A 21,065-nucleotide genomic window follows, 5' to 3' on the forward strand; every position below is an offset into this window, starting at 1 on the left:
TGTGTGTGTGTGTGTGTGTGTGTGTGTGCGTGTGTGTGCGTGTGTGTGTGCACATGCGTGCGCGTGTGTGTGTGTGTATTCCAGCTCTGAGCAGTGTTGTGGCCTTGCGTGTGCGTTACAGAAGAGCTGGACGTTGACGTGGATGTAGACGTAGACGTTGACGCAGATGGAGACGCAGACGGAGACGCAGACGGAGACGCGGACGCGGACGTGGACGCGGACGTGGACGTGGACGTGGAGGGCACAGACTACCTCCTGGGCGAGCTGGACTGGAGCCGCAGCAGCGTGAGCGACTCTGACGAGCGCAGCAGTCTGCGCAGCAGCTGCAGTGACGAGGGCTACGCCAGCGCCAGCCTGCTGCGTCTGCAGCACCCTGTGGAGGGCGCCCTGCTGCGCCTGCAGCACCCTGTAGAGGGCGCCCTGCTGCTGGCCTGCAGCCTATGAGCCTGACCCCTCACCCCCGACCGCCCCGGTATACACACACATACACCAACACTTACACGTGTACACACATACACACACGCACAAGTATGTACACATACACATACATATGAATACTTATGCACACACACATAGGGACACGTGCATTTATACACGGACACACACACGCATATAGCAAATGGCAGTCTGGTTACACCCCCCTTCAAGTGGAGGGACACACACATACACACACACACACACATATACACACACGTTTGCGAGTCCTTCTGGCTCGATCGCAACCTCTTTTCTCCCCTACTTTCTCCCCAATCCTCACTGACACAACCACTCACAGCCTAAACCTCTCCAGTCCAATCACATGCATAGATTCTCTGACCGCTCATGCTAAGTTATACTCTCCAACTTGGGTGCTGTGATTCAACCTCTCTCATAAACACTCACTTACGCGCGCACACACACACCTGCACTTACACGCGCCCACGCATACACACATATTGCTTCCCGCTGGTTTAGAACCGGACACGAGCCACTACGACATTGCCAGTCCACTCCCGGCTGCCCGTCACATCTGCGGTCCAACCACAAGCAGCCGAACCAGCTAAGCCCCGCCCGCCGCTGAAGAGACCCAGCCCTCTCACCAGAGGTGCCGCGTACAGGAGACTCCGTCCGTCTGTCTGTCTGTCCGAGGACGTTCTTTTGCACTTAGAGGAGTGGACGGACCTTTCCGGAACTCCTCCTGGAAGGCGTTGCAGCTACATTAATAACTTGTCGGGTGCAGTCGTTATTTCTCTTTTTAATGAAACCCGCCCACCCATGTAAGCCGGATATGTGCGTCTGCACCGGGCTTCTCCAGCAGAGATTTGGGCTCTACGCAATGGGCGGGGCATCGTGGGAGGGGCCTAAGCGTGTCCCAGCCTCTCAAGACTCTGTAAAAAGGAGGGGGGGGGGGTCACTGTTATTTAACGGTGAAGTTAAGTGACCTGCCGTTTGGATAACATTTCCTAACCCCCCCTTACTTTTAAACCACACCGGCCGTCAGGAACTTTTACTACGAAGAAGAAAGAAAACAAAATGAAGAAAAAAAATTGTTGTGAAGAGCAATGTGCAGCATGAGATTGTGATGGGGAGGGTTTGTGGGTGGGGGGTTGTGGGGGGGGTGGGTTGGGTTTGCGGGGGCAGTGTGAGTCAGCCCCACATCTTCCTCTCTCTGACGACAGCGGCAAATTGTGCTTCCATTTATCGTTTACTGTTTTTTCCTTCTTTTGTTTTCTAAGCGTTCGATGTTTGAAAGGTCACTGTGCATTTGGCATGTGTGAGAGAGAGAGGCACATTCCATGTATAGGCATCAGAGAGCGTTCTGGAGCAGGTCCAGGGCCTATATGGATCAGCCGTTGAGTACTTCTGCTGACCTGAGATCAGTTTGGCATGTTAACTTATAAAGGACTGGCCTTTGGGCTGTGGGGGAGGCACTGACCCCAGATCAGCCCTGCAGGTATACGGGCTGTGCAGCAAGCTAACAAAACGCTCTACCGTTTTCTCTCACCACTGGTGGTCGGCCACTCGCCTCACTTTCTGGAAATAACTTGAGAAGAAAGTTTGTGTGTGTGTGAGTGAGTGTGTGTCTGTTTGTGTGTGTCCTACCTAGAAATGACTAGTTACAGATGAAGTACACTCCAACTCCATCTTTCTTATGTATTTATCGTTTTAAAAACTAGTTTTTTGTAAATAGTTTACAGAAAGATATCTATATGTACATCTACAAAGTATTTATATTTGATCTAAATATGCTAAAATCTATTTACTTAATATATTAATTTTAGGAAGTAGTTGTTGCTTTGATTGCATTTTGTTGTTCCTGATGTTTTAACTGTGTAGTTGATTGGCGCAGTAAAGTGAAGCTACAAGCTACAAAGTGAAACTACAAGCAGTTTCATTTTATTTTAGGCTTTTTTCGTGATCCGTTTAGACGGTGAGAATTGAAACTTACCCATTAATTCTAGTGTGTGCTCTTTGAAAACCCATCATTGGTGCCGGCAAAAAAAAAAAAAGGAACAAAAAAAAAAACTATAAATAAAATTCCAAAACAAAAAAAATGATGAAATAATATGGAAAATTGTAATAAAAATACTAAAAGTGAAAAGGGAAGGATAAGTTTTGTGCCGATGTGTCCAGTATCTCCAAAACCATGACTTTGACCGCTATTCAATCAACATTCGTCCATAACTATCACCAACAAGCAAATTCAAGTGTTACACTTTCTAGCTTAGTCTGCGGTGTTAGCTTTATTGAATGTTGAGCTGAGCAGACTGTGTTTGTGAAGAAAATGGTCAAAGTTGGATTAAATCCTGGACATTTTCTCTATTCCTGTTTTCGATTTCACCATAAAATCAGCAGCCAGTTGACATGGGAGAGCCCCGGTGGCCTGTTAAGGTAAATGACTGCGACACGCAAGGTCAGTGGTTCTAATCCCGGTGTAGCCACAATAAGATCCGCACAGCCGTTGGGCCCTTGAGCAAGGCCCTTAACCCTGCATTGCTCCAGGGGAGGATTGTCTCCTGCTTAGTCAAATCAACTGTCCGTTGCTCTGGATAAGAGCGTCTGCCAAAATGCCTGTAAAGGTTAGTTTAAACAGAGTAATTAGCTGCTCTAATTGACCGATTAACTAAGTGCTGAGAGACAACAAACATTGTCACTCCCTGCACCTCTCCTCGGCCAGGTGTGAGAACAGCGGGAATGTAGCAGGAGGGTAAATTTGGCCTGGGCAGGAGGTGCCGTTTCTACGAGGATGTGAAAGTTTGTGGGGTTTTTTGTCGCCTTTTGTGCTAGGCTCGGTCAACCACCATTCCCACACTGTGGCGTTGTCATGGAGACCTACTTTCACGACAAGAGCCACCTGCTCTAAACAAAGTAATAATAGTAGAATAAGCAAGACAGTTATTTATTCTGCGTGTTGGAGCAACGCTGCTAACTGTGCGGCGAAGATCTTGGGTGCAGTGTTCGTGGTAAGATGAAGTAAAGCAGGATTTTGCGTTCTGGTGAATTGAGCTTGTGAATGGGGCTTGTGTGTGTGTTCGGTGTGTGTGGCGGGACGGTGTCTGTCTTGTCGCTGTCTTCAGAAAGAGAAGAAGGCTTTGGGTGGGGTGGGGTTTACAAGTTTGTTTAAACAGCCATTTGTATAGATATGCTTTTGTCTTGTTTTTATTTGTTACGAGTAAAAAGGTGCAAAAAAAAAAAAAAGAAAAGAGTCCACTTTCCAAGACGTCACGTATCGAGCATTAGCTCCCAGGTCCCCCCCCCCACTTTGTTTACTGTTGGTGTCTTCCACCCCCTCCTTTATGTGTGAACATGGTCTGTCCCAGCATTGGCAGGGTGGAAATGGTGTAGAGAGCCAGGTACCCCTACCCCCGCTCTGCCCCCTCCACCTCTCTGTCCCTCCCTCTCCATTCACTCCATTTGTGCTCTCTCTCCATCCCCTCTCACTCTCTCTCCCTTCTCTCTATCCTCTCCCTCCATCCCCTCTCTCTCTCTGTCCTCTCTCTCCATCCTCTCTCCATCCCCTCCCTCCCTCCATCCTTTCTACCTCCATCCCCTTTCTCCGTCCTCTCTCTCTGTCCTCTCTCTCCATCCCTTCTTTCTCCGTCCTCTCTCCATTCCCTCCCTCGCTCTTTGCACGCCACACTTTGTACAGACCTTGGTGCTGAAGCACCTGCTGGTCAGCAGCAGGTGCGGGTCATTTAAGATCAAGGCTGCGGTTTTAAAAACCCAAGTTGCACATTTACCTGCGATGCAGTCCACAGACACCTGCCTACACCTGGACAACATCCATTTTTATTGTGTGTGTGTCTGTATGTCTGTATGTATGTATGATTTGTTTCTGTATATACAAAGTGGCTAAAGCCTTAAAACAGACACATGTATGATAACCACAACAGTATATATATTATATTGACATATAATATATATCTATACAATATAAACATAGCTATATACATCGCAACAGTCATTTCTTCCCTCATTGTAGCCGTGTCTCAGGACCCTGTCGCACACACACGCTCACACGCGCACACACACACACACACACAAGGGAGGACAGACTTGCTGTATGTCTGTTGAACAAGCAAACATACAAAATGGTGGACACTTGGTGCACTTATTTTTAGAAGTGGGGAATTTGGACAATGTGGACTTAAATATTAAAAACCAGAAAAAATAATGTGAAATGTGGATCAGTAATTTATATTTGCCAGTGACATGAATGGAATAAAGAAATTAAATTTAAAAAAATGTTGTTTACCTATATGTTACCTATGGGTCTTCATTCATTCGTACTCTCAAAATCAAGCTCCGTGGTTTTAACAGGCTGGGACCACAATCTAGAAGAGGATATTTAAACAGTAAAAAGCATTTAATCGTATCTTCTCTGGAGAAAAAGAAAATGGCAAGAAAATCTTCTTCCAGACCAGTTGACAAGGACAGCCTAGTGGCTAAGGTTCATGCCTGGGACCTGGAAAGTTGGTGGTTCAAGCCCTGGTGTAGCTACGATAAGATCTGCACAGCCGTTGGGCCCTTGTGGAAGGCCCTTCACCGCACATTGCTCCAGGCAGGATTGTCCCCTGCTTAGTCTAATCAACTGTAAGTCACTTTGGATAAAACCATCAACTAAATAACTAATGTAATAACATTTAATTTGCCTCATTCATGTTTGCTCGATTTCTATGTTTTCACTTACTTTTCTCACCTCTTTGTCTCCGGATGGATGGAGTTGGAGCAAGAAAGTGAGCAAGGAAAGGAATAAGGAAGTGAAAAATCAGGGACTGGGAAGAGCCCCAGGTTTCTGATCTGGGTTTAAACCTCTGCACTCTGACAGCTAAGAAAGAGTAATGGAGAAGAAATGTCAAAGTGCAGCACAGCTGGGTCAAAGGTCAGGTGTATCTGGAACGCTTTTTAACTCTTCACATGCCAGCAGAAATGCTTTAAACGCACTCGTGCAGAATTCCTGTGACCTTTCAACAAAATGTTATATGCCAAAAACATACTATTAAAAAGAAAGTGTTATGAAAATATATATTACTGGTAGTGAAAAGTCTATTTGTGCATTGTCTAAAGTATTGGACCTGGGACCTGTGCAGTATAACATGAGCCATGTATCACCCATGAGAGGTGTGTGTGTGGTTCTGTGAGTTCTGTTCTCTCATGCAGGAAGGTATCAGTGCCTGGGGTCAGAGGTCAGAGTCTTGTTGACCCCTCACCCCTCCCACTTCTGAGATTAGTCAAATCTACAGCTTATCCTGGCCAAGCACATCCCGCCTGCAGCAACCTCGCTAACCTCTACCAGACAGCTGCTCTGAGCGGACAACCCTCTGCCACACACACACACACACACACACACACACACATACACGCACGCACAAACTCACACACACACACACACATACACGCACACACTCACACACTCACACACATACACGCACACATACAAGCCTCTAACAAAAAGAGCTGCTCTGAGCAGACAACCCTCTGCTACACACACTCACATGTGCACACACACATATGTACATGCACACACATATAGACCTATCACATACAAATGCACATACACACACATACCATCTATCACATACAAGCACACACACACACATGCTCCTTCACTCATATACACTCACAGTAATTCACATGCAGACATGAATGAACAATGCTCTCCATTGTTCATTCACCCACACATGCACAAACTTATACATAGGCACCATACACTCACACACATAACCACATACACACATCCTACGTGCACACATACACTGTACTACTTGTGTAATACAATTAAGTCTTCCCATGTCTTTAGCCTTTAAAGTCTCTCCAGTCCTAATTTCATTTTCATCCCCAGACAAAACTCTGCGTTTTGAAATGAAATCTACGGGACACTAGGTCTCCAGGAACAGGGTTAGGCGGCCGTGTTCTCAGTCTTCTTTTACCTGGGAATTTCTCCTTTTTGGGTCTAAAAATATCTTTCTGGGCAGGATTTCTAAATTAATGATTTGCTCATTCCATAAACTGTATATAAAACATTTTACTGGCACTGCTACTGATGCATTTTGGGACATAACATAGACCACGCCCCCAACAAACTGGTCATAGCCCTACCTGCACTGCTAGCCAACCAATCACAGTCCTGAGCCGCCCAGACCAATCACCACGACCTCTATGGTGACTCAGAGACGACATATTAAAGTTATAGTGAGGTCAGCTTCCTCCATTCTCATTGGCTATGTTAAAGGTTGCTAGATGAGCTGGCTGGAATGTCTGCCTCCAACTGGATACCTGCCTACACTAGGTCGTGATTTAACAGCAGACCTAATCCTCTCTGCCACTCAAACACGGCTTTCACTGCCGCTGGTTTTTTGTTATTACTGAAAAGTGGCATTAATCCAGGAGGTCCCACCATAAGGTCTCTTCACAGGGTGTTGAGCCACCATGTGGGTCCACTACAGGGCAGAATCTAAAAGTGGCTGGAGATCTGTGGAGAGAATGTGACATTACTGTTCCATGAAAAAGTCAATCAACTCATGCTTAGTTGACTGAAGAAATGCTGTTTTGGGCCTTATAGCCGAATACCTAGTGTGGCCATGTATTGGATTTTAAAAGAGGACAGGATTGGGCAGAAGTGCTCATGTAATATTATTTGTTGGTTTAAAAATGATTTATGGAATGAGCAAAACCTAAACAGACATTTCTCGCCCAGAGGGATGTTTTTGGAACCAAAAAGAATACATATTCCAGGAAGAAGACGCCTAGCCAGCCTTGAGCAAGGCTGCCCAATCATGTCTCTGGAGATCTACTGTGCTATAGGCTTCATTTATTTTTATTTCTCTTCATTTTAAGCCTATTTTGTCACACCTTAGCAGCTCAATGAGACCTACAGGACAGTAGATTTCCAGGAACAGGGTTAGGCAGCCCTGCTCTAGCTGTTGAATGATGTGTGCTTTATTAGGGTTGGAGTGAAAACCTACAGGATGGTAGATCTCCAGGAACAGGGTTAGGCAGCCCTGCTCTAGCTGTTGAATGATGTGTGCTTTATTAGGGTTGTAGTGAAAACCTACAGGATGGTAGATCTCCAGGAACAGGGTTAGGCAGCCCTGATCTAGCTGTTGAATGATGTGTGCTTTATTAGGGTTGGAGTAGGCCATGACATGATTGTCCTCAAACCGCAGGGCAGCTGCTTGTGCTCTGGGCAGGGGCAGGCTCGTCTTGCGACACACGTCAGAAAGCAGCGCTTCCCTGGTGTAAAATCCAGCTATGACCAGCTGGAAATGACCAGCTACCGGCTGTTTCAAAACATAACTTGAACTCGTCAAAACATGTTGAACCGGAAGCTGGCCTGAACTGCTCAACCAGCTATTGGCTGTTTCGAAACCTAGCTTGAGCTGGGTTTTTTTTTTAGAAGGTTTTAACAGGGTGGGGATGATCACTTTGACATTGGCCATACCTTCTAATGGTATGAGCACACCCAAACCATGCCAGGAAAACACCAGATCTGCTGGAACATTGTCTGGTTTCTCTTTTTGTTTTGTCGTTTATTACTGGAAGCTGCTTGGGCTTTTACCTGAGAGAAATGTGGAAAGGGTGTGAAGGGATTTCCAGAACATGAGCCGTTTGTCACCCCATTGATTCACTTGATTCCCTGTCAACAGGAATTAAAGATCACCTGTGTGTGTGTCTGTGTTTGGGGTGTGTAACCTTCTTGTTTTTGGGCGTGTGTAACTTTTTACTGTGGATTATAGGTAAAATACATGTGGCTGAAAGCTGTGGGAGTTTTTCCAGCCCTCCCTGGAATATTTACCATAGCAACACTCGCAAGTTGGAGTGACACCTCCCGAGTGAGAGAGTGGTCTTCTGTCGCTATTGGCGCGAGCGCGCGACGCAAACAAAACAAAAGCGTGATGACGCAACCGTAGGGGGCGCAGTGTGAAGAAACACGTGACTCACTCTAGTTTGACGGGCTGACGCTGTTCGGTGTTTGGCTTTTTCACCAGAGACAGCCAAAAACGAACACCTATCGGTGTACATCTCTCGCTCTCTTTCTCTGTCGCTCATTTTCTTCTCTCTGAGGAAATTCTTGCAGGTGCAAGAAAGCTGTAAGTCCTTCTTAAAAACAGAGTCATTCATTCACACATTCATTAATTTACCCAATTGTAGGATGACACCTGCCGCATTGGTACATTTAATTTTTGTTTTGTTTGTTAAAAGCCTAAATATATATTGCTTCATTAAATATTTTACACGATTATGCATATCATTAAGCATAAAGCATATATATTTAATATCTAAGGGTTGGTTTTTTAGTCCTTATCCTGGGTAATATAGTTTTCATATATTCGCAAGGCAGGTTTGCCATCCCCTAAATTTATCGGCTTGCAGGGCAAATCCATTACGCATTCAGGGTGAGTACCTTGTTCATTGGTACCCTTTAATGGAACATATTTCACCAGGGAATTAAACCGGAAGCCATTTCAGTAAACACGGTGGCACATTGCCGAACATACATCTTATTGCAAACTGGTCTAGGTTATTCTCAGAAGGTTGGGTGCAAAACATTATTCCCTCTGGTGGCCAACTTGTGGAAGTGACATTGATGAGATCGCTCCTGCTCAGACCAGAGCTCCTTAATATTTATTGCATTGTAGCGCCATCTTGTGGTAGAATCTGCAAGAAGAAACGCATTCAACAGCAAATTACATCTAAGCAGTAGACGTCATCGATGTTGTCATTTGCCCAAATACATATTCATAGAACTGCCGATGCATAAGTTGATTAAAACCATCAATTACCCAACTTGCATTCCGTTTATTTGGCAGACGCTTTTATCCAAGGCGACGTACAAATGCGTACTGAATGTCATTGGAACAACGACAGAACACAGGTAAGATAAGGTACATTCGCATAAAGCATCAGTTATTCATAGCCATGAACATAAAACCTAGTTCACATGGTGAAAAAAGGCTATGTCAGTCAAGTTATGGCATGTAATTAACTAGGAGCGAGGCATGATGACTAGAACTACACCATCAAGATGGAGATGGGGTGGGATTACAGTGTTATTTTTTTATAATAGGCAGCTATTTATTGTAGCTGTTCTCATCTAAATGTTTTTCTTTTCGTGAAGCAACAGGAATTTAATGGCTGAACCAACAGCAGCAGCGACTCTTCTGAGTTAATTCCAAATTAAGAATTGTGCCGCCCTCTTGTGGCCCTCAGCTGAGGCCTACCGCAGCCCATTGAAGGCAGCGAATCCTCGATGACATTTAAAAAATGATCATTATCATTAATAAATAAGTCAGATAAATATCCCTTAACTTAATTTATTTCATTACAATACCTCATTAGACATTACGGTTACCGCATTTCTGTTGCTTGCCATGCCCTGTAAATTGCTGTTTTAAATTATCCTGAGAAGAGAACTGTGACTCATCATCTACTGTACTGGCAGAGCATGAGTGATTTTTAAACGTTAAGAAATTCCCAGTAAATTGTCTGAATAGGTGGTGTTATAGCCTAATTCGCCAGCCTTTATATCCACATATTGATTACTTTAGCACCAGGGACTAAGAATGCCCAGTTGAAAGATCCATAAATGTTCTCCAATCACTCTGCAAGTCATTGCTCATGTTAACATTGCTCGCTATCCTCCGGTGTCCTCTGTCATCATGTTTGTGCACCTCTGTTGTCCAAGAATATTTCACTCTGCACAAGGACAGAGGAGTGATTTGGACACTGCGGAGAACACATTGTGCTAGTGTGTGCAGTGTAAGACTGCTTTTGTCCAGCAGCAAAACAATCCAATTAATAGTGGAGACTGTTCCCCCCGCTTCTATTAATTTGGGGAGGGGGGAAGGGGTTCCCTCAACACCCCTGCTAGTGCAGTAGAGTCATTCATAGCGTGAAATTAACAGTGAAATTATACCATCTGCCCAGTCCCATCAGATTCAGACTGCTGTCTCTGCTGACTTGTCAATCACAAGGTGACACGAGGTCAGTTATAGGATTCATCTTCGTTATTTACCCTCAAAATATTTTTTCTTTATATTTTTAAATGTTCTTGAACCTATTATTACTGTATATTCTTTTTTAAATCTTAAAAAATCACTTTTGTAATTGCTGACTAACACCAATGTTACTTAACTTTTGTTTCAGTATTAAATGACTTCCCCCTCCCTAATGAAAAGCGATGAATCTAAAGATTGCTAAAGCTAACACACACGGGCTGAGGATGGGGTAATACAGCAGTCTGCAGTCCTCTGCAGAAGCATCCTGTCCCCTACCACACCCAAACAAGAAAAAAGAAAAAGATGTGATGCCTCTATTTCTGCAGCAATGGGAACAAAACAATGGAAAATGTGAGGGATTATGGAACAGTAGTGTCTATATATGAGCACATATTTTATTATAATATGATTATTTATAATATTTTGTGAAAGAGCAATCTTATTTTTTTTTTTTTTTGCTTGCAGCCGTGTGTGTTCGCTTGTGTGCGTGCATGTGCAAGTACGTGATATGTGTGTATAAATGCTTGCTTATGTGTGTGTTTCTGCGTGTATCTAAAAAGCTAGTCCATGTGCCCTTATCAAACGCTTAAGTATAGACCAATAAATAAATGCATTTGCCAGGTCATAAAAGATTCAATGTCAGACCGCCCAGGCCATAATGACCAGCGGTAGAGATAAAAACTAAAATTACACTCTACTTGGAAGCTTCACCGCTTCTCTGTATCGCTGTAAAGGGGGAGGAAACCCGTGCATATCCTGCTGCGGGGACCGAAGGTTGCGTTAAGGATTCAGAGGGCGCGGTCGCGCGCAGTCCCGGCTCGAGTGCGTCTGACTGCGGGACAGCGCTGGTTCCTGAAGTATCCCGTCAGCTGCCGCCGATGTTGCTGAATCACTGTGCATACGAACCATGAGACCGCGATTTATTCGCTCCTGTTCTCATTATTATCCGCTTACCTTATTTCTCCCATTCGGCAGGCTATCCCATACTAGGGAAAATTATACATGGAAATATGTGGAAACTATATTTAAATATACAGTACGTGCTAACATTGTTATGTGTATATATGTATGTATGTATGGCTATTTAATTATTGAAAATTACAGTACTCCCGGACTCCCGGAGGGTTGAGCTCTGAACAGGGGGAGGTCCACACTGGGTCACAGAGCGCAGGGCCCCAGCCTTGTGTCATATTCATGTGTTGCGGAGTCTGGGTGTGTGTGTGTGAATGTGTGTCTGTGTGTGTGTGTGTGTGTGTGTGTGCATGTGTGTGTGTGTGTGTGTGTGTGTGTGGAGAGAGAGAGAGAGCAGCTGCACACTGCATTACAGCACAGCGCTGTGTGTATGACGCACTGGGCTCCTCATGGTGATCCCACAGTGTAGCTGTAAGAGGCACTGACACTGCAACACCCCCAACCCCCCACCTGCTTATACACCCACCCACCCACACACACACATATATATACATGCACACACACACACACACACACACACACATATATATACATGCACACACACCCACACACACACACACCCGCCCACACACACACACACACACACACGCACACATATATATACATGCACACACACCCACACACACACACACACACATACATATACATGCACACACACCTGCAAGCCTGCACACATGTACGCACAAATGTTTCTATAAAATTAACACCAACCTTAAACGTCTATATATATATCACTAAATTATATTATTATAACTAATAATAGTCAAAACCAGAGATTATTTAAACAGCCCCTGATTATAAATTATTATATAGACCTGTCTGTGGAGTGAGGCCATAAAATCCACTCAATGTAAACGTGACTGCAACTAATGCGGCTAATTAGAACATTTTATTGTCATTTGCGTCATAATCATACTCATAATAATCATCATCATCACCACTACCATGACACCATTGTTTTAATTTGCCTTACTCATGTTATTATTATTATTATTATTATTATTATTATTATTATTATTATTATTATTATTATTATTGGGGTCACGTGTCAGCATTTATTTACTGATGCTTAAAAAGGAAACAAAAACTAATTTATTTGAATAGAAGATGAACTGTTCATTCCTCTAAGCAACACGAAGTAGACCTACATTTACATAAAAACGGGACGGGTTCGTTACAACTAACAGGCGATAAAATCAGCAGCGTGAGTGAGTTCGCACTCCCCGGGGACCCATGAGTTTCTGCGGCAGCTTGCAGGTTCCGATCTCTGGGCTGACGCCTCTGCGTCAAATGATGCCACAGCTCTCCGGCTATAAAAACACCTCTCCTGGCAGTACTGTACTCGCATCTCCCACTTTCTCTCTCTCTCTCTCTGTCTTCCACACCCCCTCTCTCACACACGTCCTTACTTCCACTCACGCACCGGCAGTGAGCACAGAGCAGCACTCTGCGACCAGTGGTCCTCCTCCTCCTGCAAGATGAGTTACTCCAGCGACATGTACTCCGGCAGTTCGTATCGGAAGATTTTTGGGGACGCGCCTCGGGTCTCAGGTCGTGTAAGCAGTAGCCCATCTCGTCTCTCGGCTGGGTACCGCTCACAGCATCGCAGCTACGGCCAGTCGCCAATGCTGTCCTCCAGCTACCGGAGCAAGGTGAGTGCCGGCCGCAGCTTCTCGTCCATGACCGACACCAGCATCGACCTGTCCCAGTCCACCGCCGTCACCAACGAGCTGAAAATCATCCGCACCAACGAGAAGGAGCAGCTCCAAGGCCTTAATGACCGCTTCGTCACCTTCATCGAGAAGGTGCACAATCTGGAGCAGCAGAACAAGGTGCTGGAAGCCGAGGTTACCTTGCTGCGTCAGCGCAGCACCGAGCCCTCGCGTCTGCACGACCTGTACGAGCAGGAGATCCGCGAACTCCGGGCGCGGGTGGAGGAACTGACCCACGAGAAGAGTCAGATGCACCTGGACTGCGCCCAGATGAACGACACGCTGGACCGCCTGAAGGAGAAGCTGGAAGAGGAGACTCGACTCCGGGAGGAGGCGGAGAACACCCTGAAGGCGTACCGCAAGGACGTGGACGACGCGACTCTGTCGCGACTGGAGCTGGAGAAGAAAGTTGAGTCGCTGCTGGATGAGATCGCTTTCCTCAGGAAGGTGCACGAGGAGGAGCTGCAGGAGTTGCAGGCATCGTTGCAAGCCTCGCAGGTGCGAAACTTCACCATCATAATATCTATCAATCATCCAAATCTTCACCATCACCATTCATATCACCCTCTGCTGCCACAGCAGCTTGGGCACAAGGGCATTCGTAAAAAAGAAACGTAGACCAAAAAGGAAATACAATATACAGTTATAATGTCTACGGGCACAATAATAGCCTATAGAGTTATTAACTTTCACATTGCCATGAAAAGCGGGTCAATCGTGAGACAGCACAAAGCCTCATCTCAACAGCATTTTATAAAGAGTAGCCTACATGAAAAGAGTATGTCACTGTTGACATATTGTCACCTTGTCATTTCAGCTTCTGAATTGTCAATGTCAATTTGTAACACACTTCTCTTTCCCCCTAACTTTCAAGCCCAAATAGTAGCCGGTACAGAGCTAAACATTGTGATTATGTAAGTACTGTAGCATGTTATATTACCAGAGTATAAATTGCGCATCGCGACACAAGCTGAAAACAGTCTCTCAAATTTACGGGCACTGCGGTTACTTAAATGCGTAAGTAACGGCATGCGGTTAGTTAAATGGCTCCCTGACCCACCCACTCAGTGGAAAACTCCGCAGTGCCATAGACTATCCTCGCTCATGTCCTCTCTAGTTTTTCGCGTCTTTTATAACAAATATATATTCCTATAGATATATTGCGAATTAGGGTATACAAGCAATCTGTGAAACTATAATCGACATACAAACTTGTAGGCTATTGATCGGTGAAGTCGAGGAACGGTAGGCTAACCGTGACTGCCAGGTGCGCGTATGTAAAGTTTTGCGCTAGTGGGGTAATAAAGCTTTCGTGTTGCAGACGAATGGAAGCGCATTATTTTAGGTGTGGCTCAAAAAGGGGGAGGGGGGCAAGGCGGGCGCCGCGTCCTTCAGAGCTCAGCATCAGCCGGGTGGAATGTTGCAGGAAGAACTCCGGCATTCCTCAGATCAACGCCTGAGCGCAATAACCGACGCGGATTAAAGGAAATATTTCAGAAGTCACTTAGCTTGCAAGTAGAATATAAAACAAATAATAAAAATTAAAAAATGGCATTGCACACGACGACTGCAGACAACATTTATTCATAATGTAGCAAACTGACATATATTCTTGTAGTTGGGTATAGTGCACAGTTAACTATTTATAAAGCCGGCGAGCTGTGTCAGTCGTAGCCTATTATATGGGATATGTATGTAAGCATAATTGAAATCACTGATCCAAGCCGAAGGTTTTCAGGCGAATAATATGTCTCTACTATGTTTGCTGAGACGAATAAACTTGCGGCGGAAAGTGCCAGCGTATTGACAGTCAGCATCTTCCGCGCGCAGGACGCTGACTCAGCGATCGATGGATATCGCCTCAGCATATTTCAGTGCCTCGGCTTCATTAAGGCCGTCGATACTGCCCCGTAAACACGTCTCCAGGCTACCTGCCCCACAGATTTATGCATGCTTATAAGTAGACACATACTTTAGCAATGTAAATTAAAACCAGATAAATAGTGTTAAATTAAAACACAATATTATTATTATATACATTCTCTGGTTTGGGAAAAAGTTAAATCAATACAATGGGAATTAATTAAACCACCTCATGATCACCACAGATGAAGTCACTGTATATGATAATTCTCTTTTCGGAATAAGATTAGAAGGCACAGATTCCTCCTTCCCTCCCTCCCTCCTCCTTCATTCCTCCTTCCCTCCAGCTTTCCTCTTCCAAAGCTTCCTCATCCTTTCATAATTCCTCCCTCTGACACATCCCTGCCGCTCTCTCCATCTCACTAAGTTACTGCATATAATGGCATATGAGACAGATTACAGACCAGATGTGGTTTTAGTCTACATGCAGTCTCAAAATGTTTACTGTTAATTTGCAGACTGTTATACATACAGTATGTGCGTGATCACAATCATTGTCACAACCTCTACATGCACTTAGATCTCTCTCTCCCTTTCCTTCTCTATATCCCTCCCTCTCTCCCTGTCCCTCCCTCTCTCTCTTCATCCCTCTCTCCCCCTTGCCTCCCTCTCTCTCTCTCTCTCTCTCTCTCTCTCCTTCTCTATATCCCTCCCTCTCTCCCTGTCCCTCCCTTTCTATCTTCATCCCTCTCTCCCCCTCCCTCCCTCTGCCCCCTCTCTCCCCCTTGCCTCCCTCTCTCTCTTTATCCCTTTCTCTCCCTCCCTCCCTCTGCCCCTCTCTCCCCCTTGCCTCCCTCTCTCTCTCCCTCCCTCTCCTTCTCTATGTCCCTCTCTCTCTCCCTGCCTCCCTCCCTCCCTCTGCCCCTCTCCCCCCCCCTGCCTCCCTCTCTTTCCATCGCCTTCTCTATACCCCCCCCCTCTCTGTGTCTCCCTGTCTGCCCCTCAGATCCAGGTGGAGATGGACATGACGAAGCCGGACCTGTCTGTGGCGCTGAAGGACATCCGGGTGCAGTACGAGGCTCTGTCCGCCAAGAACCAGCAGCAGGCGGAGGACTGGTACCGGTCCAAGTTCGCCAGCGTGACCGAGGCGGCTGCCCGGAACTCCGACGCCGTCAAGCAGACCAAGGAGGAGCTGACCGAGTACCGTCGCCAGGTGCAGGCTCGCACCCTGGAGATCGAGTCCCTGCGGGGCCACAACGAGGCTCTGGAGCGCCAGCTCGCCGAGATGGAGGACCGCCACGGTGCTGAGGTCACAGACCTGCAGGTCAGTGCGGCATCAAGGGACATGTAGTCCTACGGCTCAGCTGGCAGATAGTGTCCAGTGCAGTGGTATCCAATCCTGGTCCTGGAGAGCTACTGGGTCTTTTTACTGGTTTTTGTTTTCACCATAAAATCAGTGCCCTGTTCAGACCCAGGTAACCAGGTGAGGTGAACTAGCTGTGTAATCAACCGCTCGTTTTGATTAATTAAGTGTAGAGTAACAATGAAAACGAGCAGACCCTGTAGCTCTCCAGGACCAGGGTTGGAGACCACTGCTCTAGTGGTTTATTTGTTTGACTGGGTCCCAGAAGGCCCAGTGTGGCCACAATAAGATCAGTGCAGCTGTTGGAGGCTTGAGTGAACCAGTGTTGGTGTATACAGCCAGTATACAGTATACAGGTGGTATATACCTAATTTAGCCAGAGTAATTGATGAAAACTAAAACCTGCATACACACCGGCCCTCCAGGACCAGAACTGCCCATTGACTTATGGTGTCTATGTGAGCATGGGTGATTTCTCTCCTTTAAGTGTGTGTTCAGTGTGATGACCGTGTATGGGTATGCATTCTATCTATGTGCGTGTGCACTGGGGTGATTTGTGTTTTGAGAGTGTATGCCATGATGTGTGATCATGTGTGGTGATGTATGTATGTGTTCTATGCAAGGGTAGAGTATATGAGGCAGGGTGATTTGTTTTGGGTGTCTGTGTGTGTGGTGTATGTGATGTGTGTGTGTGTGTGTGTGTGTATGGGTGATATGTGTGTGTGTGGTCTGTGTGTGTGTGTCTGTGTGTGTATGGGTGATATGTGTGTGGTCTGTGTGTATGTGTGTATGGGTGATATATATGTGTGTGTGTGTGTGTGTGTGTATGAGTGATGTGTGTGTGTGTGTGTGTGTGTGTGTATGAGTGATGTGTGTGTGTGTGGTCTCTGTACGTCCATGTAGTTGACAGACGGGTTTCTCCTGCAGGAAACCATCCAGCAGCTGGAGACCGCCCTGCGCAGCACTAAGGGGGAGATGTCTCGCCACCTGCGTGAGTACCAGGACCTGCTCAACGTCAAGATGGCCCTGGACATCGAGATCGCCGCCTACAGGTCAGAAAGGGGACACGTGTGTGTGGGGGGTGGTCCGATATATCAGTGTTTCTGTCATTTTTGCTGGGATTGCGTGTGGATGTAGGAATTGCCAATCGCATCGATAACAGAAATTAGTGATTTGATATTTAAGGGTATTTTGGTCAGTTGGTCAATTCTTCTGTAAGCATGATCTAACATGGACAATGTTCATCTGATTGACATCAATACAAATAAATATACGCTATAATGCAATACATGTGACTACCCAAAATGTGTAATTGATTAATTTACAAGACTCTTATACACACAGGATGTGCTTCCATGGAATGTGGGTGAGGTAGAATCATTGTAACTTCTACATGCACTTAGATCTCTCTCTCCCTCTTTCTCCCACCCTACAGGAAGTTGCTGGAGGGAGAGGAGTGTCGTTTGAGCACAGTGGGCGGGGCTATGCTGCAGGCCGGTTACTCTAGTTTCTCCTACACTGCGGGGCGCTCATACCAGCTGAGCGCCAGCGCCCCCTACAGGAGGGTGGGTGCAAAACCTGAGGAGCCTGAGGAGGAGGAGGAGGAAGAGAAGGAGGAAGAGGAGGAAGAGGAAGAAGCAGGAGAGGAGGGAGAAGAGGGAGAAGAGGGGGATGAGGAGGAAGGAGAGGAGGAAGAAGATGAAGAGGAGGGTGAGGAGGAGGAAGAGGAGGAGCAACCACAGAAGAAGAAGGATGACGAGAAGGACAAGAAGAAGGAAGCTGCTCCCAGCAAGACCAGCAAGAGCTAAACTGCTCACACTATCCTTTCTTTCATCCCTTCCTACAAGCCCAGTCATTCGCTCATTCGCTCATATGGACTCCCTCGTTCCATCTCTTTCTCTTTCTCTCTCTCACACACACAGACACGCAGAAACGCACACACGCACACACACACACACACAAGCACAGTCTTTCCTCCCTCTGTATTCCTTCTGAGCAGTGTTGTTCTCAAACAGTCCATATTCTGAAACCCGGACGTACAATGTAAATCTCCCACGGGAAAGGAAGGATCCATCTTACAGCCCTGCAGATATCCGGCAGGTTTAGAACGAGGCACTTTATCGTCGTAGCACATTAACACAAAATATAACAGGTGATTTTACCTGAACGCACAGCACACAGAGAGCTCATCTCTAATAGAAGGCCAGGAATAGCAAAGGTGTTTGGAGAGGTATAGGGAGGAATGAATGTACATTCAGTAAGGTTAGCAGTCAGGTTATAAGTCAGACTGGGATGCATGGGTGGTCAAGCAAAACATCCCTTATTTTTGTACTGTTTCGTCTGTGTGTGTTTGAAACCCCAGCAATGTGAAGTAGATTTCTGATAGCTTCTTTAGTGGCAATGAGATGACGGAATGCATGCAGATTACTACACACGCGACCAACCAGACCAGGTCAATTTTAAGGTGCTATTTGATAGAAAATAAATAATAATAAAAAAAACTGGTTTGGAAAGTATTGGAAATAATACTCACGCAAATCAATGTCAAAGCGTATCCTTATGGTAATAAACATCAGCTGTGAATAGTCTGTGCTTTATTCTGGCTTTAGATACATGCCAGGGATGAAGCAAATGAAACTTAAGTCCTTGAGAAACAGGCACTTATACAGCAAACGCTAGCAAAAGCTCTTTCTGTCAGTTACTTTAGGTTACATTACCGTGGATTACACTCAACACAAACTAAATGTGAAATTCTCTGCACACACTGAAAATGTGTGTTCTTTCTCTGTATTTCTCTCTCAGTACCATTCACCCGGAGAAACTAGAAGTTCTCCATCTTTCTCTCTCTTTCTCTCCATCTCTCTTCATGTCTGTCAAAAGCACGCTGACCATGGCTCAGTTGAGATGTAACAGACGCAGAATGTTCCATCTCTGTTTTAGTGTGGGTCCCAGCATGGTGAACGAGGTCAAGCCCTCGCAGAACTAAAGCAGATTTCAGTGTTATGTGGAGAGCTTCATAGGTAGCAGAGGCAAAGGCATCTGTTTTTGCCCAGAAAAGGAACTCTTCCAGGAATGAATATATAGAAATTAATTGAAGTCTGCTGCTATTTAATGTACTCTTCTTTTTTGTTTGTTTGTTTGTTTGTGTTTGTTTGAGAACAAGACCGCCTCTTGATTGATTCGCCCATGTTTGGCTCACGCTTCTGTTGACTTGACTCTCTCAGTTGGAAAGAAGTAGGGAAGCATTGATATCGCTGACATGGAGTTCTCATAGGTCAGTCTTGTAACCATGGTAGCAGAGGGTGTGGCCAAAGAGCAACCATGATGGGAGAGTGAGGCTTCCCAAAGCAAAAATGGGTGGAGCTTCATGGAGCGAAATGTTTCGATTGGTTCAGACAATGACTGACAGGTCATTGTAGTCCCGTCCATTATCAAGGTGAAAGGAACCTCATTCTCCCATCACTACCCGCAGCTGACCCCAGATCAGTCCAATGGAAGCAGAGGATGAGGATCCAGAGTTAGGCCTTGGCTAAAGTGAGGGAGCAGGTGATAGGTGGAGGATTGTTGGAGGATTGTTGTTGTTGGAGTCATCTTGGGGCAGAGTAAAGGTCACCTGGGCTCACCCAGCTGAGACTGACACTAAGATCTCTCCAGGAGAGCTGCAGGTGACAAATGCTGTGATATAATGATGTTATGGACAAGTGGTCCAGTACTGCAGAAAAGGGCTCACTCTCACTGAACCCCCCTTCCCCCCTGACCCCGACCCCCACCAAGTCTGTCCTGTGTAAAATGACTGCTTCAATATTGTGATACTGTGATTTAGCGCTGAGAACCAGAAATGTGATTTTATACTTTGATTTAAGGAAGGAAAGCAATAGCTAACACATGGCCTGTGTGGAAACTGGCTCAAGGGAATGGCCAGGGAGAATGACTGCACTGGAGCCAGAATGGAGGGCTCAGGACAGATCAAGTGATGATAGGATTTGGCCAAAAAACTATAGAATCCTATCGTCAGTTGTTCTATTGGCCGTTTATTTTGGCTTTGATCATTTGTGAGCTTGAATGGACAGGAAGGGGTTCATCTGTGGAATGCTCTGGGGAAAAGCTTTAGCTTTGGGCCGACTCTGCTGCTCTTCCTCAGACCTTCATCTTCATTATTCGGCATGCAAATCAATCGATAGGCGGCCATTTTGCATGGCCTGATTCTTGGAGCTTGAAAAAAAAAAAAAAAACACAGGAAGGGTTAGGATGGAAAGTGCTTGTTGGGTGTTGTAAAATGTTATTGCCTTAACCATGAACAGAACAAATAAAGGAAGAAGCAAGCTTCACTCACATCCTCACATGTCCAGGGGTGTCGCAGGAATGATGTCACTTCCTGTTCAACTACTGTGACTGTTTGTGCTGCAAAACTCACACAGTGATATTCCCCAAAAGCCAAATAAAGCCATTTATTAACCAAACACTCACCCTCAGTGTCATGTGTTCATTATAAGAGTCATTATTATTCATAATATATAGTGACACTTATCGATTATAACATTATACTTATTGATCACTTACTGACTTAATACGCCTGTGTGTCTTCATAATACTACATTTTTGCATTTCTAAGAGAAACACTGAATGCTACTGTACATCATTCTGGAAAATAGTGACTGTAATGTAATGGAATAATAA

The 21,065-nt window shown here is 45.5% G+C and overlaps 2 protein-coding genes across 2 annotated transcripts in view; both read left to right on the forward strand.

The window, feature by feature from the left end:
* Positions 1-1,560, forward strand: part of mxd1 (MAX dimerization protein 1) — a 20,757-nt gene extending 19,197 nt beyond the window's left edge. The window contains exon 6 of the mRNA XM_061260266.1: positions 122-1,560. Within this exon, the coding sequence (XP_061116250.1) occupies positions 122-444 (323 nt within the window). The 3' untranslated portion in view covers positions 445-1,560. The remainder of the gene's footprint in view (positions 1-121) is intronic.
* An 11,222-nt stretch (positions 1,561-12,782) lies between these two features.
* Positions 12,783-20,854, forward strand: neff1 (neuronal intermediate filament family member 1). The gene is made up of 4 exons (XM_061260177.1): positions 12,783-13,660; positions 16,032-16,349; positions 17,316-17,440; positions 17,824-20,854. Exons 1-4 carry the CDS (start codon positions 12,929-12,931, stop codon positions 18,194-18,196), a joined length of 1,548 nt encoding a protein of 515 aa, XP_061116161.1. The 5' UTR covers positions 12,783-12,928; the 3' UTR covers positions 18,197-20,854.
* Positions 20,855-21,065: the final 211 nt, after the last annotated feature.

Source organism: Conger conger, chromosome 11 (assembly GCF_963514075.1).
Source record: "Conger conger chromosome 11, fConCon1.1, whole genome shotgun sequence".
NCBI lineage: Eukaryota > Metazoa > Chordata > Actinopteri > Anguilliformes > Congridae > Conger > Conger conger.

Coding starts and splice junctions, on each gene's coding strand:
- neff1 (XM_061260177.1), top strand. CDS start 12,929: ATGAGTTACTCCAGCGACATGTACTCCGGCAGTTCGTATCGGAAGATT. Junction 16,350..17,315: donor CTGAGGTCACAGACCTGCAG/GTCAGTGCGGCA, acceptor TTTCTCCTGCAG/GAAACCATCCAGCAGCTGGA. Junction 17,441..17,823: donor ATCGAGATCGCCGCCTACAG/GTCAGAAAGGGG, acceptor CCCACCCTACAG/GAAGTTGCTGGAGGGAGAGG.